Genomic DNA, 23,729 nt, shown 5'->3' on the forward strand with positions numbered 1-23,729 from the left:
TTTGGAGATTCCATAGTTGGGTATGTAGTTAAGAGTGGCACCATACTAACTTACTTAAATTCTATTTAAATGGTTTAAATTAGGAGTTTTTCGCACAACAGAGACATTAAACATCATTGCCTAATACTAGCTGTTGGGTGTGGGGTTTGTGTTTTGTTTTACTTGGTTTTGTTGGGGGTTTTTTTAGGGGCAATAAGTAAAACCCCAGGTGAATTTTTATTGATTCTCTTGGTCAGTAAACAACATATCAAGTTACTCCTATCCAAAGATGTGCAAATCAAATTACCTTTTATCAAATTGTGTTGCTCTAGATTAAATAATAACAGCACCAGTAAGGCATTACAGATTTTTTAAATGCTGTCCGAGTTTCCCAGGGCAGCCTGAATCAATGTTTACAAAGTATTTTGTCCGTATTAATATATTGGACACACTTCACATAATGCACAGGTCTCTGGAATTTGTTGCTTGGGTGGAGAGGGGGTATACATGTATTTTTTAATGCCAAGTTAGAACTCAAGGATCCCTATAACCAAAGCCCTCATAATGATAGAGGGTTTCCTTTGATTTAGATAAGAAGCCTTTAATTTCAGGCTTGTGTATTTGAAAACCTAGCTGGCTAGATTTTCATGTTCCACATTGGTTTATATCATAAAAGATCTTGAGCCAAGAATGTGAAGCTTCCTGCACAGTGAATCTTGGTGCTTGCATTTCGGGTTCTGGGATGTCTTTTTTCTCTCCTTGAATACAAAGTGTTTCCTAAATATTCTGGTTTTATTGTCTGATGTGAAAAGGCCTCAATAAAGCTGTGGTACTTTGAGAATTCAGGATGTCAGAAGGTGAGCACAGGCAGTAACCTTGTTGAAGAAATGTCTTTCCAAAGAGTTGTATGTTTTTTGCAGTTGTCCTTCGCATCTTGTTCTAGTTTGTTTTGAAGTTGAATGTCATACTGCCTTTGTCAGTGCTTTTACGTCTGGGAGTTTAGCAAAAGTTAGAAATGTCTGCCATTCTTCGGAGCTGTGTGTCTGAGGCAGGGAAGAGAACAGATCTTTCTTATGACTCAGTTTTCTTTCCCAAAATTACTCCTCCATCTCCAGTTTTTCCTTTGGGTGCTGGTCCAATCTGAGTGTATCTTCAGGGAACTGCCACGCCACCTGCCCCGTGTTTCACAATACTCTGTCGCGGTGTGCCTTTTCCTTTTCCTCCATGCCCATTCAGTCCCACTTTCTAGCTGAACTGTTGCTGTACCTAACCAGCTGCCTGCAAGCGGTTTTTCACCGTTTCCCTGCCGCTTTCCCTGAATAGCTCACACTTCCCTTACCTAAATGGCACTACTCTCCTTTTGTAAGAAACTGTTTAACAGCTGGAAAGGGTCGGTATTGGGAACATGGAAGAGGCAAACTTTGCTTTTGGTTCTTGTGCCTGACTGGGTGATAGCGAGTGATCAAAGGATGGCAGCGTCTGGGCGGGACTAGTCTTGATACGTTGGTTGATGTGATAGCTAATGCATCAAAAATGCTGGTGGAAGACTTGAGGGTCAGCTCCATGTTGTTTCAGAGGGAAGGCTGCAGAAAACGTGTGGAAGGGGAGGAGCTGGCAGCCATCTTAGACCTTGCTGAGCTGGGAACCAGAAGGGGGCCCTGGAGAAGAGGGGAATGGAGCAAGGGACTAGAAGCACACACCAGCTTACCCATTTTCTTATTCCTAGGACTGCTTGTGGTCAGCCTGCTTCTGGGCCTCCTTAAATGAAGTGCAAAATTTAATTGGGATAGGGCTGGTCAGCATCAGTTGCTGTGATAGATTTTTCACCTGCTCATTGAGGACAGGATCCCCAGGGATTTTTAGCTCTTCATCTAATTCAGGAACACCTGACTCAAACGTGAAAGCCCTTAAAGACTTAACATTTGGCTGCACTTTTGCCGCCTTCCTGTGCTAGTTCCACCTTCTTTCGTGTTCCTAGCAGCCCTGTTCACACTGTAATATCTTCTCTCCGGTATCACTTGAAGGCATTTAGGCTCTTGTATCCTGTGCAGCTCTTTTCCTGTTGCTACTGCAGTACTCGGTGACTGTGTCTGTGTCCTTTATTCTGTGTCTGTACTACTGAATCCCGTCCCTGGGATTCTACTGCCCATTCCCTGTTTTAGTATCCATGTATATACTTGTTCCTCTGCTTTTTTTATTGACCTTCTGATTTATGATTTATAAGATATACACTTCTTGCAAAGTATGCAGTTTGCAGCATGCTGGCACTGCTGAGAGCTGAAGAACAGCGCTTACTGTTGGACTACAGCTAAGTAGTCACCTTTCACGCACCTTTCAACACACAGCTATGACTGTCCAGCTAGGTTGCTTGCCTGATGGAGAGATGCTGTCAGTGCTCAGGCATGCTGACTAGCATATGCTACTGACCTGCAGCTGTGCTCAAGAAGTTGTGCAGATTGGCTTACCCTTGTGAATCTGTGTTCATAAACTGATTTTACATTTACCAAATTTTTATATATTTTCAGATTAGCCAAAGGTGTTACGTGTATTTATGCATGCCAGCTGTTTTTATCTGTGTCATATTCCTTCTGCGAAGCATTGAGTTGCTTGAGTATTGGGGAAAGACCTTGATTTTTATAACACAAGCAACATGATATATAACTTTTTCATAAGCTGTTGTCAGAAGTGGTGAGTGATGGTGTTATGAACCAGTTTGATAATTGCAAAAAAGATGATTTCAGAGTTGGGAGTTTTGGTGGTGTGTTGGGTTTTTTTTGTATTGCTGACTTGCATGCTGTCCTGGTGAAGAGGTAACTATATGAGTTAAGGCCCTTAATTGCTAGGGAGTGACGCTCTAAGGTAGTTGTAGAGTGACATGCCATGTAATGAAGAGTTCCTGGGATCCCTTTGGAATAGCTTAGTAATTACTGTCTGTGCCTGTGGTATTAGAAGATAGATGGGCAATTCCAGGTGCCAGCAAAGATGTACATGTGAAGAGAGACTCCTGCTTGTAACACAGGGAAATTCTTTATTCCTTGTCTGTGGTTTTGTGCATCATATGGCCAAAACCAGAATAAAGTCCCTGCTATGCTGTTAAAATGTTGTTAAAGCATAAGTTAAATCATGCCTACTACAGAAAATTAAAGTTTAAAAAATTAAAAATTACAACATTCTTGGATAGCACAGATTGCTTTTTGCCAGTACTTCTTATACTTTTAACTTAATGATGTGCAAATTCCTGAAACACCTGCAAAGGAAAATTCTCTATTATTCCCTTAGCTATTATTTTTTGACATGTCTTTGCTGTATTTGTGTGACAGTGCTTGGCATACACTGTTTTCAGGGTTATTATTTCTGGTTGCACAGTGAAGCCTGTTTTCATAGACCTGTAGTCAAGGGGAAGTCCTAGCTGTGCTGCGTTCTGGCTGATCGGTGTCATCTTTGCTACAGCAGAACTTCATTGCATTAGAGCGAAGAGCAGTGCACCAACTGATGAGAGCTAAAGTGCCGGAAGCTCAGTATCTGTTATTGCTGGTGTCCCCTATGAGGTGACTAAAGAAAAGTGTAACAATAGGATGAGCATGCAGCGGATCTCAGAGCCTCTAAGAAATATTAGCTGATGCACAATTTGCTGGCTTGCTATAAACGGATGTCCTCTGATAAATATACCGAGCCTAGCTTCTATTGTGTACTGGTAACAAGGAATTCTCTCTGGAGTAGGTTGTACAGCGTTTGCGTTGCAAGTGTGTTAAGCTTGAAGAAACTTAAAAGAATAAGGACTCAAACTCACAATTTGTGACAACTGTGAAAAGTATCCAAAGCCCTGGATAGGGTACTGTTTTACTGTAATCCTAATACATCTACATCATTTACCAAAGAGACATACGTAGCTACATACTTTGTTTCCCTGTCTTAAAAGGTCTCTGGAATTTAGAAGCAGCAAGAGGGACTACTAATTACCATCTTTGCATTTGTTACAGCAGAGATTTGTTACCTAAAAAGATACTTGAGCTGCAGCCCAGAACTCCCAGTTTCTATCCAAGCCCTGTCGGATGGTTGTGCCATGCAGTGTTTGGTGCGAATGGAGGTTTTTCAGTCTGCATTTGAAGGAAGACATCTCCATCGCTGTACTTACTGAGATAATTAGAAATCCTAAGAAGCTGTTGTTTGTTGCTGCAGATGCCTGTTGTCAGTTATAATAATATGGCAGTCAGATGTCCATTCTGACACTCAGTCTGTGATGCATTCTCTGTCTCTTTATTTTTTTGTGTTGCTTTCCCTCTTTTTCCCCTTTTTTTTTTGTTTTGTTTTAAAGTAATGCAAACACAGTTGCCTCTTTAATTGGAGCCTGTTCGACTGAGTACATAGATGAAAGGTAATCAAATTAAACTCCTGGAATACTTCAGGGCAAATTGGTAGGAACAAGATACAGCTTTGAAAAACTTGTTGCTACAGGTGTTATCCTTTGAGGGGATCTCAGCAGTCTTGTCTTTGCCCTTTGTTAGTAAGTTGATCTGTAGTTATAGATGACATGATACCCAATTTAATACTAAATACTCCTAATGTGACAGTAGAGGTGGCAAAAAAATACTTTTTTTTTCTTAATGGGCAAACTGAGATAAGAGTCTTAGGGTGGGCGGAGAGTTGTTTTAGATAATTATGGGTTTTGCTGGAGGGGAAGTTGTCATAATGGAAACTGAAGAGTGGTGTAACCCCAAGATCTGGTTTTGGGAGCAAGCATGTTAATTTTTTTGTGAGTATCCTTGGTACAAAAAGTAGCACAGAACTTGTGAAACTTGTTTGATGACGCTTCCCAGCTCCGTTCCTGTGTGTTAGAACATCAGAATAGAACTTTAGACTGATTGACAATAGCTAGTGTAGCCAAACAGATTCAAAGGGAATAGCATGAAGTGAATTTCTGCAGTGAGCAGAAATTCCTATTAGCATGTGGAAGTAAGAGGAGGATTAATGCATTGGTGGTTTGCCTTGAGTGAGCCGGCAAATGCAGCCACGAAAAATGGAAGTTGTCCCAGGATGCAACAGCAAAGCACTTTCATTAGATTTAAAGGTCTGTTTCAGGTGTGTTATGTGAGGCTCCGGGTGAAAGTGTCCTTCTGGGTCATCAGAAATGCACATTCAGTTGGAGCTGATGTGATAAGCAGGAGGCAAGAGGATCAAGGGAGTGGAGGGTCTGTCATGGGAGAAGCCTCAGATTTGGCTTGCTTGTCTTCTAAAGAAACCTGAATGTTGGCATTTTCTAGAGAAAACAGTCATGTAATACTGGAAATAATATAATTTTGCTGTACTATAGAATGCTTGATTGCACTGTTAAAATAGTAATATTTCCTGGAATGCTTCTGTGACAATACTTAGTACAGGTCATAGTAATGGTGATTGTCACGGTTGCTTATATATTTCTTCCATGTTTCATTCCAAAATTTTAAGACGGTCAGTGCCATCAACTTGTTGTCTGAATATCATACTCTGCTGGAAAGAACAGCACGGTAGAGAGGATTACTGTACTGAGGATCTGTTGAGTTGGTTACAGCGTTTTTGGGTATTCTGTGGTGATGGTCACCAGCTACAAGCAATCTCTCACTGCATTTCTGGGTCAGGAATGAAAGCTTCATTTTGGGTCAGTAAGAATACTGTGGAGCACAAACTCTGCAGGAAGAGTGTACAGTAAATCTGGTTTTCATTTCATGGTGTCTCTTTAATGGCTTTGGAAGAGAAAGGAACTCTGTTGTTCAACTTGAATGTTCTTCAGTTCTGAAGGTGGCTGGCTGACCTGTTTTTGCTGGCAATATGTTTCCCTGCTGAGTCTCTCTTTGGTTTTATTTAAACATGTGGACTAGACTGATAGCTTGATGAAGTGATATTTAATCATGCAGCTGCAGATAACTTTTTTAAAAACTCCTGCCAAAGAGGGAGCAGGTTTCCAGATAGGTTTGCAGCTCTTCAGTCAGATTCGCGTTGTGCAAGGCTGTTTGTCCCTGAAGGTTCCATCAGTAAGGCTTAAGCATACCTTGTTCGGAAGTATCACATGCATGCAAAGTGTAGCATGTGGATAGCAGGTCTTCATGATTTGCTTAATCTTTGGCAGTGAATTAAAAGCTGATGTGACAATAACATAAACTAATGTTTCCTTCCAGTTTGAGTCTGGGCAGCACAAAGCCTTCCTAGTAGGAGCTGGAGAGAGCTTGACTTTGCCCTTTTATACGTGGGGATCAATTAAACTCCCTGTTATAAGGCTGTTCCTTCTCTACCAGCCCCCACATCTATACAATCCAGCTCACCCTGGGACAAAGACAGCACTGAGTGAAGCGAAGCCTTGTGCATTTTCAGAGGACATGTTTCGTAGCTGCTATTACAGTAAAGATTTCTCTTGCCTTCAGACAGAATGAAATGTATTAAGACAGAACGAAATGTATTAATTGATTTACAAAACAGAGAACAGTCTTCATCCAGCTCATCCAAAATCTGAAATACGTTCAAGGAAGAATACAGTGTGTGTGTGTTGGGGGTGGGTGCAGATGGAGCTGACAACTGCTAGAGCTGTAAAATCACAAGCAGCTTAAGAGAAGGAAATTAAGCTGTCTCTGTGCCTCTGCTGTAGTGTACTATTTGTAAATGAATTTGGAAGAGGAGCTAGTGAGGTGTGATCCTTTATCTTGAATTTTGGAATTGGATTTATCTACTTCATGAGCTTGACTTGGGAGTGAAGCACCACAGTACTGCGTCTAGTATAACACTCGGAAACCTCAGCTGCTTAAAGTTGCTCAGTGCTTACGCTGTGTGTTCTCTTTTCAGCTGCTCTTGGTGTACAGCAGCCCTCGCTGCTTGGAGCCTCTCCTACAATATACACCCAGCAGACGGCATTGGCAGCGGCAGGCCTAACTACACAAACACCAACGAACTATCAGCTAACTCAGACAGCTGCTTTACAGCAGCAAGCTGCAGCTGCAGCAGCTGCGTTACAGCAGGTAAAGAAAAAGCAGTGTTTGCTGTTGACTGTTAACTTTAACAATATGAAACAGTGGCTTTGTAAAGCTAAAGTATCCAGGAGAAAAGCAGGGTGGAAAGTGGTGAACATTTCAGTATAAACCTGTTAAAAAAACCGTGGGATTTTAGGTCTACAGCTATCAATAGTTGTGTTAACCTGCGAAGGTGGGAATTTTGCCTGTGGAGGTGCTGACCTTTAGCTATGGAAAGCCTTTTTGGAAAAGGAGTTTTGCTGCACCTAAACTGAGAATATAAAGTTCCCAGCATTTTCTATCGCTCTATGTATCCTTAATAGCATTTTGCATGATTCTATACTGTGCCCTAGATACTGTATGAGTGTCAGGCTTAACAAAAATTGCTGATTTTAGCTAGAAGTGTGTCACAGTCCACTCTAAAGGCTAAGAATAATTGTTATGAAAGTAAAATATGGTGATACTATTAGTTATGTTTTGCATTAGAATTGTTAAATGTGAATAGTTTCTATCTAAAACTTGCTTAGCAGAAAACTTGTATTTGGTATTATTGGGGTAATAATACTTCCTGTTTATGAGATATTTTGCTCTTATCTGTTTCAGCAATATTCACAACCTCAGCAGACTCTCTATAGTGTACAGCAACAGGTTTGTCTGATTCTTACTGTGTACATCACAAATAACTTTAAAAATAATGTTGGTTGTGTGTCTTGTAGGATTTGTTTCTCAATTCATCCTCATATGGGAGGTTAAAGGACCTAGGTATATTTTTTTGTAGTGAAAGAGAGCTTGAAGTTCATAAACTTGGAGAGATGTAATCAGAATGGAAACCTACCTACCTTCATGCAAAAAGGAAATTTAAAAATACGTACTATTCCATGTGTACACGATTCCTGCTAAACTCTGTTCTAAACAGGGCCGTGTATTTTAACTGCTGGAAAGATGCCGTCCAAAAAAATTCCCTCAAGTTATTTTTATGGTCTTTGAATTTAACAGGATTTTGAAAAAGAATAAAAGGACCTGGAAATTACAGGCCTAAGCTTCTCCAGCTGCCAAAATTTTTTTTTGGTATTGGTATTAATTTTCAGTTACAAAACCCTCAGCATTTCTGCTTACTGAATAAATCTGGATTATACAATCTTAAAATTGACCACATGAGTGCAATTTTATGCATATGCAAACTACTGAAATGACCAAACCCCAAAGGACTATTAACTGACTCAGATTAAGCAAAAACTCTTACTTGTAAAGAGGAGGTAAAATTGTACAATTTCCTTAAGCATATAAAATTAATTTATAACTTTATTTATTTTAAGTTGCAGCAACCTCAGCAGACCCTTTTAACTCAGGTTAGTTTGGTTTTATTGTTTGGTCTTCATTCCCAAACACAGATAATATAAGAGTGCAAATTTGTGACATCTTGGGTAGTTTAATCTGTAAAATGAACTAATATGAATGGACAATTTATTGCTAGAGGTTTATTTTATCCAGATGTTAAAATATGCATAGCCTTGGTTTAAAAATTAATAGCAACCACTTTTCCTTAATTTTGAAGGGAATGTGTGTTGATTACATTATAATTTTTTTTTTCGTTTGAACTTCAAGTGTTCAGTTGTTTGCAGTAACAACCTGGGAAAATCCTTCTCTCCTCTGAGAAGGAATTTAACTTTGTGTTAATAGTATTGCAGTATGTCTGTAGAGAGGTTTAAAAAGAACCTTGCTGAACTTGACAGGTTTAAAACATGCAACCATTTAATACACTGTAAATTGCTCTAGTTCCATTTTCACTTAACCTTTTAAACATGTTTTAAAATACAAAGTTAAAAATAGGTTACTTAGTTTCATTATCTTACTGTGTTCTGCTTTTGTAAGAAGGCAAGCACATAAATTGTTGAGTTAGGGAAGGTTGAGTTAGGAAAGTTAGCCTTAACCTTTACTGACTTCTAACTACAGTTGGGATATAAATGGAGAAAAATCTCTTAAGCGTGTATTCCTAGCAAAATTAGGGCTTTTGTCCTCTTCAGGCCCGCTGTACGGGTTACCTGTAAGCAATAACACAGTCATCTTTTTTGTGTTTTTTCTAGACAATGTACATATTTTGAGGAAGTTGACTTTTTTAAAAGAAAAGGATAAACAAAGCCAGTCTTCATTCAAAGTAGAAAAAAAGCCATCTAAAAAATCCAAACCAAAAAACCTTCCATGTTCTGAAAATCCCTGTTCAGAATTGCTTTAGAGATACTTTAAACTCCCGTCTACATGGGTAAAGGAACTGTTCCTTGTTGTAGGTATTTCAGCTGGTTACAAGATTTATAGTTTGCTTTATTTTGCTTACAGCCAGCTGTTGCACTACCTACCAGTCTTAGCCTGTCTACTCCTCAGCCGGCAGCCCAGATAACTGTTTCTTATCCAGCCCCCCGGTCAAGTCAACAGCAAACCCAACCACAAAAGCAGCGTGTCTTCACTGGGGTAGTTACTAAACTACATGATACATTTGGTTTTGTGGATGAAGATGTCTTTTTTCAGCTTAGGTAAGATGTAAATACCTGCCTGCCGATGTATTCTGTGATACCCTCACTAAATAAAAGGTTTAGATTACTGTGTTTTAATTCTGTGACTCCATTGATAGTGCCTGCAGTTAGTATGTTGTTTCCTGTCAACACTGGAATTCACATAGTCAAGTTAAGTTAACAAACACTAGATCTGCATTCCTTTATGTGAGCTTTTGAATTTTCTTAATGCAAAGCCCAAGCCTGGGAGACTCAGAAGATTATTAAGCTCCTTCTAATAGGAAATAGCAGAATTTGTGGGTGATTAAATGCGTTCTGACTTGCTGTCTGCTTGTCCTGACTCAGTACTGTTCAGGGAACTTCTGCTTTTGGGCCAAAGACTGTGCGTACTCCATGCTGAAGCAGATAGTACTTTAACTGATTTGGGGTGTGGATGCTCTTTTTACAAGCTTTTTTAATGAACTTTGTTTTCTCCCAGCTTTATATGTAACTTGCAAATACAAAACTAGTTAAATAAGACTCTCACAATACGTTTTTTGTATTGTTTGCAGTGCTGTTAAGGGAAAGACACCTCAGGTGGGTGACAGAGTTTTGGTAGAAGCTACTTACAATCCTAATATGCCATTCAAATGGAATGCACAGAGGATCCAGACACTTCCAAATCAGGTATATGGGGTTACCCAGTCTAACTGGCACTGACTGCTTCTGGGTTTAAGCTCGCTCACAACTCATTTTTCTCTTCTGCTGTTAGAACCAGACACAAGCTCAGCCATTACTGAAGACACCTCCAGCGGTTCTTCAGCCCATTGCACAGCAGACTGCATTCAGTGTTCAGGCACAGCCACAGCCACAGTCCTTGTTGCAGGCACAGATATCGGCAGCTTCAATCACACCTTTGCTTCAGACACAGCCTCAGCCGTTACTGCAGCAGCCGCAGCAGAAAGGTGCTCCTTCAGTGCACAGTCTGTCATGGTCGTTCTGGTGCTTAGTGTGGGGTGGTATTTTTTTGTTAGTCAGAAGACAGAAGTAAAAGTTGAACTAATATGGCAAGGACCGTATAGAATTTTATTTTTGGACATGCGTCTTCCTGCAGCTGTATGCCAGGCACTAGCTCAAGAATCACCTGGTTAGTGAAATTCCCATGGGCTCCTGTTCGTATTAAGATTTCATAATCTGAAAGCAAATTAATGTAATTTTTATTCTCACACATTCACAGACAAGTTGGGGAGTTGAACTATTAATGGCAGTGTAGTTCTTCAGCATCTTCTGGAGTGTTCAACAAGATTGGTTTTCACACAGTTGCATTGTTAAAACTATTATTCTATATTGGCATTTTATTAATTTCAGTTAGTCAGGTTGGCACTTGAGAGAAGAAAAACTGCTGAACATGGCAAATCTCAAACAATGATGGTTGTTGACTTGAACTTTTGAGTGGCTGAAGAATCAGTAATAGGATTGATAACGAAGATAAAATTAAGACTTCTTACCCACAGTAAAAGCAATAGAGAAGTTCTTAAGCTATCACATGAGCAGAACTCTTGGATAAATGCTTATCACTATCTAATTAGTCCTAGTTGTTTGTTGGTGTTAGTAATGTTTGCTCCATTTACAGTCGGTTGGTTGAATGTCTTGAGACAGCAAAAGTATGTGCTGGGGGATCAGTGCAGTGGTAGAATAAAATTATTTAAGAATGATTTTTCAGGAGGCTGTTTTTACCTATGAATAGCCTCAAAAATAAGTTTCAGATTTTCTTTAGTTCCATGCGCATAGGTAGTATACCTATCTTAAATTATTTTTCCAAGAGAAGGCTTAGCTATTTACTGTGATAGGTTCCATACACTTGGATTACATCAGCTTCTGTCTTGAGAAGATGCTTCTAAAACAATTCTGCTTACTGGAGTCTGTTTGTATCTGTGAAGAAAAGCATAGATGTCTTGATTTTCTTGGGATGGGTGTTATTAATAAACAGATTTGACTCGAGATAATCAGAAAACATGCACAAGTGAAACAACTGTAAAGCAGCAATGTTTGTAAAGTGGAGATAGTTGCCCCCTATTATGTATTGATCTTACAAATATTTTTCAGGTGGCTTGTTACAGCCCCCTGTTCGTCTAGTTTCACAGCCTCAGCCAGCTCGAAGATTAGACCCACCATCCAGATTTTCTGGGAGGAATGACAGAGGAGGAGACCCTATGCCAAACCGAAAAGATGACAGGAGGTATGTTGTGGAAGAGTAGACTATAATCAAAGCATTCTGTAAAGACCTGTCTTCAAACAGAGCTGAGCTTCTTGCTCCAGCGTCGGTCAGTGATATGCACAAGTGGCTTTACCATTAGATGTTGGCGAAGAGTTCTTGTCTATCTGAAATGAAGGAATTGTATAATCGGTCTCTGGTAAAGAGACAGCGCACTGAAACTATGAGGAACTTCCTCATCTTCTTTTTGTGAGTCAACTCTGACAGGTCTAGCTTCTTTTGTGCTAGAAACCATTTAGTGTTATCAGCATTCAAAAATATTTGTATGTATTTTTTAAGTCGTGAAAGAGAACGAGAGAGACGTAGGTCCCGGGAAAGATCACCCCAGAGAAAACGCTCCAGAGAGAGATCACCTAGACGAGAGAGGGAGAGGTCACCTCGGAGACCGCGACGTGTTGTTCCTCGTTACACGGTTCAGTTTTCCAAGTTTTCATTGGACTGGTACGTCTGTAGTGCCAGATGATTACCTGTGTATCGCTTTAATTGTGGGTACAGATTACTGTGAGCTGTGTCAACACGTGTGTGTAGTGAGTGTTAAATGATGATCTTAAATCTAAAGAAAGATCACATATGTAATGGCTGAGAACCTTGTACGTTAAACTTTTACTAGGTTCTTTGTTATGTTTGAATGCTACTGCACAATACCTTTATAACCCTGTTTAATAAATATTCTCTAATATACAGGCACCTTAATTGGAAGAGTGTTTAGTAGTTACTTGTGTTTAAACTTTGATCCATGACACTTTTAACTGAAATACATTGCTCTTTACATTTTATATCTCTATTATTAAATAGACAGTGGTTATATTTCCAGTTAATATCTTGTAATTATGTGCTTTATTAATCGTTCTTTTATTGCTGTATCTTTCAAATACTGTTGTTTATTTCAGCCGTAGCTGTGATATGATGGAGCTGAGGAGGCGTTACCAGAACTTGTATATCCCAAGTGATTTCTTTGATGCTCAGTTTACTTGGGTGGATGCTTTTCCTATGTCTAGACCGTTTCAGCTGGGGAACTACTGTAATTTCTACGTAATGCATAGAGAAGTAGATCCTATAGATAAAAATGCTGCGGTCCTTGATCCACCTGATGCTGATCATCTGTACAGTGCAAAGGTTTGTATAGGTTTCCAGTATTATGACTATTGATTAGAAAATTTTTTTACTTATAGGGTGAAAAAGTGATTATAACTGAACTGAAAATACTGTGCAGTGATTTGAGCAAAATACAGCATTTTAAACTTTTCTGTGAAGAGCTAGTATGTAGAGCTTGAAGAGTCATGACTGAAATCAGTTTGTTTTTCTCTTACTAGAGCTGTCCTAAATCTTGTTTTTACCTGTCCTAAATCTGGTTTTTACTGTGGTCTCTTCCTTGCTCTGTACATAGTTGTATGGATGTGGTTATAGGAAAGAAAGCCAGCTTCTGCAACATCTCTGAATGTATTTCTTAGGCAGTTCATTCTGAATAGTTAATGCACCCCTTTTTCTATTTTTTTTTTCTCCTTCAAGGGTCCTTTCTGTGCAGTTTGTGCTCTTCTGTTTAGTGATTCTTTCTTTTCAGATTCATTTCAATATTTGTTATTTTGGTGAAAGTAGATTGACATTTACATAATCCCAGCATATTCAAAAAATGCGGCATCAAGAGCTGTAATGATGTGTAAAAGACCTCAGTGTCAAAATGTCTTCCTAAAACTACTTTCATTTGAAAGCTCTTTCATTAAAATAGGTCTGAGATTTCTAGGTCAATCTGTTTTAAAGTATTTCATGTTAAAGATAGTTTTAGAAACAACACTGCCTTTAATCCTTGTATATCTGGAAGATTCAACTTTACTTGAATTCTGTGTATAAAAACTTTGAAGCCTTGGCTCAAGTATCAGACATACTGTTTTTTTCAGTTTATTGATTCAGAGCAAGAGCTTTCCTTCAGAAGTTTAAGCTTCAAAATAAATTCAGTAACTGAGGAATAGCATCCTGATTCATAATATTAACCTGTTTAGGGTAGAAGGCAATCTTGTTAAATTTGACTGGGCTAATGGGATGCTATGAGGATGAAGATTATCGGTCAGTTCTCCTGCAATTGTGAGAAAGCGGAAAGAGTCAGTTACTGAAACCAGAAATGTACTCTGTGTGGTTCTTGGTATAGGGTATTTGGCATATAGTGATGACATGTGAAGCATGTTGCTGTTACATGCTTTCAGTTTATCTTTTTTTTTTTTTTTTTTAATAACACTTTGCATCCATATGGGACAGAGGGAAACTGGTCCTTGGCAGACATTTTAACACTCAGTTCTACAATTTTATTTTACCTTTACTTGTTCTGATTTTTTGTGACATTAAGGAAAAAGCGCTGGTATGTATGTGTTTGCAAGTTGTGGTCATTGTTTACCAGTCATAGTGGGAGACCTTCACAAGATTGATCTGACTTACACAACAGGTGATGTTGATGGCTAGTCCTAGTATGGAGGATCTCTATCATAAGTCATGTGCTCTGGCTGAAGATCCCCAAGAACTTCGTGATGGATTTCAGCATCCTGCTAGACTTGTAAAGGTAAATATGCTTCAATGCCAGACACTTTTGGCAGTAAAGGTTGGTTATAGAGCTTCAGAATATCTGTCGATAAGGAAGGAGTTTGTAGGCTGCTAAATGATGACTTCATTTTTTTCATCTGAAGAGACCTAGTTTAAATGTCAGTTCTTTTTCCACTTCGTAGGAACTCCATCTTCACTGCTTTCATATTTACTGCTTTGTTCAGCTTAGTTAAACAATAGATATTTGGAGAAACCTACATTAATTATATAATAATTAACTTTGTTAGCCTTTTTTCACAAACACTTAAGACTTTTTTTTAAGGGCTCAGCTGTGAAGAGAATACAAATGAAGCAACAGTTAAGTAACCATTGTATTAAGTGAAATTCAGCTGTGGTTAAACTGAACAATCTGTAAGTGCTGTGGTGTTTCAGGATAACACAGACTTGTTTTCCAATTAAACTCCATCACTGTAAAGCATATGGGGAGGTACTTGAATTTATAGATATAATGCTCTTGTGGTCTTACCTTTAGTAGCTTTGCTTTATCACTTTTAAGCAGGAACACCTATAAATGTGTATTGGAATCAAGACACCATTTAAATCTGTATCTGTCCTTTATGCTAGAAAGCTTTTAATTGCAAAGGAACAAACCTGTACCAAATAACAAACTTGATGGAAAGTCTTGCAAACAAGAATGAGTGATGATGTTTTAAACCTATTCCATTTCTGAAATAGTATGTGGAAGAAAAATAACTGAACTCTTTCTTGACCGACTTTCATTTTCAGATTTCAAAATAATGTGACAGTTTACTCACGGATTTCAGTGTGTGCGCTATGAAATATTCTTTGCACTGTGGGAAAAATGACTCTTTACCCCTAGCAGGGGAACATTCAGAAGACTCTTTTTGTCTAGTTTTTAGTGGGTATGAAAGGCAAAGATGAAGCTATGGCTATTGGAGGACACTGGTCCCCTTCACTGGATGGACCGGATCCAGAAAAGGACCCTTCCGTGCTGATAAAGACGGCTATTCGCTGTTGCAAGGCTCTTACAGGGATTGACTTAAGTGTGTGCACACAATGGTAAGTACTGTACTGCAAAGCAAAGTACACTGTAGAAATACTTGTCTGTTACCAGGAGTTTTAAGATGGAAAAACCTTTTTTTTTTTTCTTTGTCAGCTGCTCTTGGTAGTGCAGGTAAACTGCTCAAAGGATGTTCTGTTTTGTAATAAGCTTGATTGGTGCCAACTCTGCTGAGTACTGCATTAGGAACTAATTAAAAATTCTGGATTTATTTTGATATGTTATGCTGTAATTTTTAATGAATGTGTGCTGAAAATATTTTTCATTTTGTGCATAGCTGGAGAAGATCGTCAAGAGAACTTCCATTTCATTGTTCTTTTGTTATAAATAAATAGCTGTTCGTTATATAGCCATATTTTCTCTTGATGAGTTTTTGTCCTGTGTTAACACTCATTGTGGTTTTACTAATACCAGGAAAGCCTATTGTATGCTAAATTTGAAGTGCTTCAACTTTTATTTGTACATTAAACTTATGTGTGCTAAGCAACAAGTTACATGAAAATAATTTTGTTGGTTTTCCTCCTTATCAATTGTGATACCGTTTTACAAATGTGACAAAAGAGAAAATATGGCTTCCATAATTTTTTTCTTTAGATAAACTTCAAGGTCTTGCAGCAAAGTTTCTTTACTTGATGTGCTACAAGTGATCTAGGCTCTTTAAAATGTATTGTAGAATTTTTTTTCCAACATGCTTCTTCCCTTGCAACAGGTACCGTTTTGCAGAGATTCGCTACCATCGCCCTGAGGAGACCCACAAGGGGCGTACAGTTCCAGCTCATGTGGAGACAGTGGTTTTATTTTTCCCGGATGTTTGGCATTGCCTTCCCACCCGCTCAGAGTGGGAAACCCTCTCCCGAGGATACAAGCAGCAGCTGGTCGAGAAGCTTCAGGGTGAACGCAAGGAGGCTGATGGAGAACAGGCACTGAACGCTAATCCCTTTTTCTATTTCTGCTTCTCACAGGCACAGGAACACAGGCACAAATTGCACACCACATACTACACAACATACATACATAGGAGGAACATAACTGGTAACAATGACTGGTAAACCAGCTTTCAGCAGTGTAGTGAATGTTGGTTTTTATTTTTATTTCAGCTAGTTCACTAATTTTAAATGTGTATGCTGATAATCACAAATGGAATTAAATTGTGCTTATGATGCGCAGAAAATTTTTTATCATAGATGTAGTTGCTGGAATCTGGGACCAGTTGTTGAGTGAGATGCAGTTTATGAATAGCTGTCTTTAAACATTTTGCCATTTTCTAAAATTCCTAAATTCTTTCTTGTGGCCAGTTCTAATTGTGATATTTGAAATTGAACAAAACACTAGTCTGAAACATCTGAATTTCAGGCCATGTGGCTGATCAACATCTTGGAATAAGGGAAGGTCTGACTGAACAAAGAGTAATTTGGGGGATTTAAAATCTGGGGGGAAGTCACACACTGTGTGGTTAATGGAGACCAGCAGTGTCTGTGTAACCCCAATATTCTTTGTGGTGTTGCTTATCACCCTTTTGTGTTCCACAGATCTGGCTTGTATTGGCTGAGTGGCACTGTGATCATTTATAAAGTGGTAGAATGTGTGTGTGAACTTGTCTAAATAATAACTTTAGGAGAAGACTATCTGAAACAGTTGTGACCTTGCACAGATCAGCAACAGAATTTAAAAAATAACTGAAATGCTTTCAAGCTTTCTGAATGATAATTTCTAAATTTCATTTGTCAGGACGAAGAGGAAAAGGATGATGGGGAAGCTAAAGAGATCTCTACACCTACACACTGGTCTAAACTGGATCCAAAAACAATGAAGGTAACTAACGTTTTTCTTAAAATTTTATTTCATTGTACGCCGCTTCTATTTTTAAGGCATCACCTGAAATATAGCAGTATATTCCCTTAACTGAGCAAAAAGCTTCAGTAGTGTTTTAACTTCCTTGCTGATTTTGTAGGTATTAGATGTGATATCACAGTATGCAAGTGTGACTCCTGATTTTAAAAAGTGAAATACAGCTAATGGAAACTACTCAGAACTTTTGAACTTTGTACAATGAAAAGGTATCGCATATGATACATTAACTGGAAAATGAAAGTTCTGCGGTAATCTGGTCATATCTACTTGCATTAAAAAATGTGGGGTCTAAAATACTTTAATGTTAGTTTTAAAAGGCAGTACTTATACAAAAATTTATGTTAGGAGACGTAATTAAAAATTTCCTTAAATGAATAATAGTAATAAACTATTTTACTCTAGTGAAATCCTTCCCCTGCCCCTCTGAAGAGCTCCTCAAAAAGGTGTTCTTTGAGGAGAACACTTTAAATTTAATATGGTTTATGTACCAGTAAATACTAGTGGTTTTCAGTACAGATTTAAAAAATACAGTTGACTTTCAGTGCTCTTACTTAATTTTTACTTCACCTTTTCTGTTAATCAGATGTTTTGCAATGTCACTGGTTGATATCGCTTACAGAGCCTTTATTTACCAGGTAAATGACCTTCGCAAAGAATTAGAAAGTCGAACCCTTAGCTCTAAAGGACTGAAATCTCAGTTGATAGCTCGACTGACAAAGCAGCTGAAAGTAGAGGAACAAAAAGAAGAGCAAAAGGAGCTAGAGAAGTCTGAGAAAGAAGAGGAAGAGGAGGAAGACAGGAAATCTGAAGATGACAAAGAGGTTAGGTTTTGGACATACTTGGTTTATGTCGTCTTAAATATACATAAATACGTAAAATACTATATATAAAATTTGTATTAATACATTAAAAGTACAGGAATATGCCTAGTTGTGTTGGAATTTTGTAGTTCTGTGACTGTGCTGAGAACTCTTGTTGTAACCTGAGCTGCTGGATTCGAACCAAATCTTGGCAAGTCTGAATTTCTTTTTATCAGCAAAGTCAGTTGAAATACACAGCTATGCTAAGGGTTTTTGAATTAATGTCAGGCCTTAAACATAAGGAAAAATAAATCCCAAACTCCTGAGAGAAGCTATGCTTGAGAACAGGTGAACACACTTAACAAGATCTTAACTACTTAAACCTACATGAAAAGCAGCTGCTTAGTTGTATTTGCTTTTGGGGACATAGAAGCCTTAGGAATTATTGTGGAAATGGGAAGAGGGCAGGTTCCAGGCTGTAAAAGGTTATAGTGTTTCAAACAGCCCAGTTTCTTCACATAGTTAATAGTTTGCTTAGGTTTGTTTTCCCCTTGTGATGAAGCTTTAATTTTTGCTTTTGGATAAAATTCCTGTGTATTGAAGTTTCTCAGTTTTGCATTTGGTAGTTTTAATACTACATAGTCTGTTTTGCTGTTTCACAAGGGTAGATGAGATCTGTGTAGTAAGGCCAAAGCTGAACCACAGAAAGGGGCTGTAAATGTCTGGAGAATGTATTGTTTGTTAGTTCCTTTTGAACCTGCCTTTTTGTGTATTACCTGCTAAGAAGTATGGGGTGACTTGAAATTTTGTATATGTGTAAACCTTGTTGAGGGAGCAAAGGCCACGTGCTTGCGAGTTCTGTCAGCTGCTGCCTTCTCCCACAGCTTGGAAGAGCTTCAGCTATCTTGGGGTTTCTTGCCACTGTTTTCTTCTAAGATCAGGGAAGGGAACTTTGGTTGTGCTTGCTTTTTTAAAAAGCACAAGTTCTGCCATGACGCTTTTTCCACACCCGTAAGACCTGAGTATTTCTCTCTTGGTAGTCAGTAGTAAGCTGCTTGGTATTTCACCTTTTTTAATCTTTTGTTTGATTTGCATCAGTTGTATCTCTAGAGATTGCATTTCCTATAACCAAGAGCCAAGTAAATTACTTAAGCTGTGTTGGGTATCTTCGAGAAGATGATGTATAAAGCCTTTACTCTTTCTGTGTAAGGATTAAGACATCTTACAGTACTGTACAGCTCTAAAAACACCCGTAAACAAACACAAGACCCCTCAGGAGCATTGACACTTTGCTAGCTCGCGTACAATTTCTTGAAATGAACTAGCTCGAGTCCTTCCAGCATTGAATAAGCATGTTGCGGTTAAGCACTGTAAGATAGTTGGAAGGTACTCATTGCTTTGTGGTCTAAACAACACTGCACGTCCTGCTTTGTGTGGCTCAAGTTTCCAGTTTTCTTAGGTGAGTGTTGGCAGTGGAGACAGTGTGCGTTGTAGAATGCTGGTCCGTGACTTCTGTCTATTTTCTGTGTTGCATTCAGCAGCTTAGGCTTTCCTTCACTTAGTGCAAAGCAGTAAGTCCTAAAAACTAATATATAGGCTGAAACTTCAGCTTTGGAATATGCTCTATGTTGGGTTGTTGCCTCTTTTTAGGAAGAAGAAAGAAAACGTCAAGAAGAAATGGAACGTCAGCGGCGAGAAAGACGATATATCTTGCCTGATGAACCAGCAATCATTGTACATCCTAACTGGGCAGCAAAGAGTGGGAAGTTTGATTGTAGCATTATGTCTCTTAGTGTTCTTCTGGATTACAGATTAGAAGATAATAAAGAACATTCCTTCGAGGTAATTTAACTGTGCTATTTACAGGTAGCTAATCTTTGTTTTTCTTTAATACTGCAGTCATCACACAGAATTTAATTGTTGAAGTTTATGATAGCATAGCAAAATAAGTAAGTTCATTTCTTTGTACCTAGAAAAAAATTCTTTGGGACATTGTTTACAATAGCTGTATAGTCACTGTATGATACCTTGAAGAAATGCACAGGTTTCTAAACTTGTCAGTTCTCTTTTCATTCTCCTTTATGTGCAGGTATCATTGTTTGCAGAACTCTTCAATGAAATGCTTCAGAGAGATTTTGGTGTCAGAATTTACAAAGCACTGATCTCTCTCCCAGAGAGGGAGGACAAAAAAGACAAAAAAGGCAAAAAAGATGACAGAAAAGAAAAAAAAGAAGAAAAAGATGACGAAACAGATGATCCAAAACCTAAGAGGAGAAAATCTGGAGATGATAAAGACAAAAAAGAAGAGAGAGATGAAAAGAAGGTCAGCAGCTAGCCCATATGATGTACTTTCCTGTCTGGATCAATATTAAACTGTTTCTATTTGAATTTAATTTTATTGCTTTTGAAGACTCAGGTCTTGTAGTGTTAGTTAATTGTTTTGACTCATTCATCTATGTAAATATGTTTCAATCTAGCATTCAGCTGCATCACATGATTTGTATTTAGTTTTTAGGTGACTAAATATAAACATGCAAATTTTCAGTGAATGGTAGTGAGGTTTTTACTTCCCTGTTTTTTAGTTTTGACTAGCTAAATTTTTAGGAAATTTTGTTACAGAGGGAAGATAAAAGGAAAGATGATTCTAAAGATGAAGAAGAAACTGAAGATGACAATAATCAAGAAGAATATGATCCAATGGAGGCAGAAGATGCTGAAGATGAAGATGAAGGTATCTTGAATTATGAACGTGGCTTCCAGAATTTTTTTTTATTGTCACTGATGTGTTCTTTCAAGCTGGAGAATGCACTGGAACTAGACAATTTAAAATTGCATTATTAGACTGATTTTATTTTAGTAATTCTGACAAGATCTTCTTAAAATGTAAGTGCCTTTATGCTAGGCATTTTATGAACATAGTTAATATAAACTAGCTGTGGTACTCAAAGTAAGGCATGCATATAGAAGTGGTTTTATTTTTTTCAGAATGCAGACCACTCGCAACTCCCATTGAAGTCAGTAGGAGATGTGAGTATTCAGCACCTCTGAAAAACCAAGCCACTTTTAAGTGCCTACCTTCCTATTGCTCAGTTCTGAAATGTCATCCTGTTTTTATTAGGCCAGATTGTGGTGTGGGGTGCTCGTTACATGAGGGTATGAGGAGTTGATTTGTGTTTGGGTGGACTTGTGTTTGCCTGAAGAAATGGGGAAAGGGGCTGGGGAACTTTCCTGTCTCCAGGGAGCAGCAATAGCTCTTTCCCTGCTCAGAGATTCAGAAGGGCGTAAGACATGCTGTATGCTTTTTGTTTTGTACTTGCTGGTTTTTTCCTTTGTGGAGAGTTTTTGCTAGAGATGTGGGTTTGAACTGTTTAGGTACTTCAGCCCCAGCATTTTCAGTTGTATTTTTGGCAGAGTGTTGCACCAGCCTTAAAAATAGGTGCTAATCTGTGGTTCTTGAAACAACTTTTATGATCTGGCTGAGACCACCCTGGTCTTGTCTGTTCTGTACCAGTGCTGCTACTTCCCGCAATCCCTCCTTGTGCCGTTCCCAGTCAGAGCTGCTGAGAACAATCCAGTGTGCCACAGAGGTGCAGGAGAAAGCTATTGATTCTCAAAACGTGTGTGCAAAATTAGTCAAGTGGTGTGATACATAGTTGTTACCAAAGTTTTTCCTCACAAGTAAGGTGAGCTTAAAGGTGAACCTGGCCTGTGATTCTCTCACCAAAGACTTGCACATAAGGTACAGAGCTACGTGTCATGACCCGTCCCTGCAGTTCTCATATTCCTTTTTCTCTCTTGATTGTAAATTTAGTTTTACTGTACCATCTACCTTTAAAGAAAAATCCTACAGTTTGTAATTCACGTCTAGTAAGCAATGTGATCTGTAACTTCTTGGAGAATCTAAATCATAGGTTCAGTAATAACTCACTCAGACATGAGTATAAACACTGCTTTTAATTATGTAGTTGATACGGGTTTTAAAATATAAAATATTAGAGAGTAAATAGTACTGATAGGAATAACTGTAGCTGAATTGCAGACTCTGCCAAGCCTCATTAGGGAGAATTGTGGTCATTTTCTGCACACCGCTTAAATAGATGGTGATGTTGGCGGCACTTACTTTGGCCTAGTTAGCATTTGTTTCAACTCCTCTCTCCTGAGTGTGTGAAAGAAACACAGGGAAAGAAAATTATAAATGGCTTATGTTAACGTAAGACCCAGAGAAAAATCAATAGTTTGACAGGACTCCCTTCAATGCTTTTTTGTAAATTATTTTTCAGGGAAATACATTTATTTCAGGTCTTGGGGGGGGGGTGTGTGTGTGAACTTTTTTTTAATGAACGTATGTATTTTGAGGTTATAGAATCATTTGCTGTGGGTATGTTGAATTTTCTTCCTGTTTTACAGACCGGGATGAAGAGGAAATGAACAAACGGGAGGACAGAAGAGAGGGAAATAGGCATTGTAAAGAGAGGTCGTCTAAAGATAAAGTAATTAATGCCTTTCTTAAGAACTACATTTAATCTTGTTAGAGGTGTTCTAATTAGAGCTTAGATTTATTTTTATTAGAAGACCCACTTGCACTCCTTGATTTCTTCAGCACTTCCGGACTGAAACATTAAGTGTATATAAAAGTTAGGGAACGTGTGAGAGCAAGTTCATTTGGTGAAAGCTGTTGGGAAAACTTTGTTATATGAGATACTGATCTCTCTGAAAGATGTGAGGACTAATGCTGTATGTGCACATAAGCAGCAGTAGTTGTGATTGGTTTATCTGTTATTTTCAACTGCTGTATTCTTACATAAGAAAAGTAGAAGCTTAACTTGATTGATAAACTGGCTTTTCAGTTGTGGAGCTTGGAATCATGTCATGTTTTTACATCTCCCTGCAGGAAAATGGAAGTCTTTTTGTGTCATGAGGCCAATAGCTTGCCTCGACAGTTCAGATTAAGGAACAGCATAAGTTTCATTTGTTACGTTTAAACTTTGTTTATAAATGCAAGAATAAAACAAGTTTCTGATTCTCTTTGTTTTCTTCAAGGAAAAATAGGAGATGTAGGAATAGGAATAATGGGAAAAGAGTCTGCAGAATTGCTGTGGCTGTGAGAGCCGGATGCTCAATCATTACATGTTTATGGGGTTTTCACTCTGAAAACAGCCATTCAGTAAAATATGATGGAGAGAAGGGATGTTTACTATTACTTGTTGAGTTAGGGGAATTTTGTTTACATATTAGCATGAGCAAAAGGAAAGTATGTCTACCAAATATTACCGTCCAAATATTGAAGGATTACTTGTCCGAAATAGCTTGGTTGTATAATGTTTGAGCTCAGTAGGTAAATGCTAGTTACATTAATTGCATTGCTGAAAGTAACAGTAAAATGAACTGAGGAAAACTTTTGTTAACTGAGAAGTTTGTGGTTTTAGTAGATGATTTTTAATCTAATGATCCCATAATGAATTTTCTGTAGGAGAAAGACAAGACGCAGATGGTAACTGTTAATAGGGATCTTCTGATGGCTTTTGTTTATTTTGATCAAAGTCATTGTGGATATCTTCTGGAGAAGGACATGGAGGAGATACTGTACACTCTTGGACTACACCTGTCACGTGCTCAGGTTTTGTATAGTAATAGAAATCTCTTTGAAAACGTTGCAGGAATGCTGTTAAGTGAGAGGAATACAGTTTAGCTTCTGAAGGCTGTTGCTCACATACTTTATTCCTGATTTTTATGTAGCCACTTCGTATTTACAAT

The 23,729-nt window shown here is 38.3% G+C and overlaps 1 protein-coding gene across 1 annotated transcript in view; it reads left to right on the plus strand.

Annotated features, from left to right (window-relative positions):
* CCAR1 (cell division cycle and apoptosis regulator 1) overlaps positions 1 to 23,729 on the plus strand; it is a 28,750-nt gene that overhangs the window by 1,156 nt on the left and 3,865 nt on the right. The window contains exons 3-21 of the mRNA XM_080401385.1: positions 6,790 to 6,962; positions 7,557 to 7,601; positions 8,270 to 8,302; positions 9,288 to 9,481; positions 10,012 to 10,126; positions 10,212 to 10,404; positions 11,546 to 11,678; positions 11,994 to 12,155; positions 12,605 to 12,830; positions 14,149 to 14,262; positions 15,157 to 15,323; positions 16,034 to 16,244; positions 17,053 to 17,136; positions 17,811 to 17,996; positions 19,626 to 19,817; positions 20,065 to 20,298; positions 20,595 to 20,706; positions 22,383 to 22,465; positions 23,446 to 23,592. Coding sequence (XP_080257511.1) covers positions 6,790 to 6,962; positions 7,557 to 7,601; positions 8,270 to 8,302; positions 9,288 to 9,481; positions 10,012 to 10,126; positions 10,212 to 10,404; positions 11,546 to 11,678; positions 11,994 to 12,155; positions 12,605 to 12,830; positions 14,149 to 14,262; positions 15,157 to 15,323; positions 16,034 to 16,244; positions 17,053 to 17,136; positions 17,811 to 17,996; positions 19,626 to 19,817; positions 20,065 to 20,298; positions 20,595 to 20,706; positions 22,383 to 22,465; positions 23,446 to 23,592 — 2,804 coding nt within the window. The remainder of the gene's footprint in view (positions 1 to 6,789; positions 6,963 to 7,556; positions 7,602 to 8,269; positions 8,303 to 9,287; positions 9,482 to 10,011; positions 10,127 to 10,211; positions 10,405 to 11,545; positions 11,679 to 11,993; positions 12,156 to 12,604; positions 12,831 to 14,148; positions 14,263 to 15,156; positions 15,324 to 16,033; positions 16,245 to 17,052; positions 17,137 to 17,810; positions 17,997 to 19,625; positions 19,818 to 20,064; positions 20,299 to 20,594; positions 20,707 to 22,382; positions 22,466 to 23,445; positions 23,593 to 23,729) is intronic.

This window comes from Falco punctatus, assembly GCF_963210335.1.
Source record: "Falco punctatus genome assembly, chromosome: 9".
Taxonomy (NCBI): Eukaryota; Metazoa; Chordata; class Aves; order Falconiformes; family Falconidae; genus Falco; species Falco punctatus.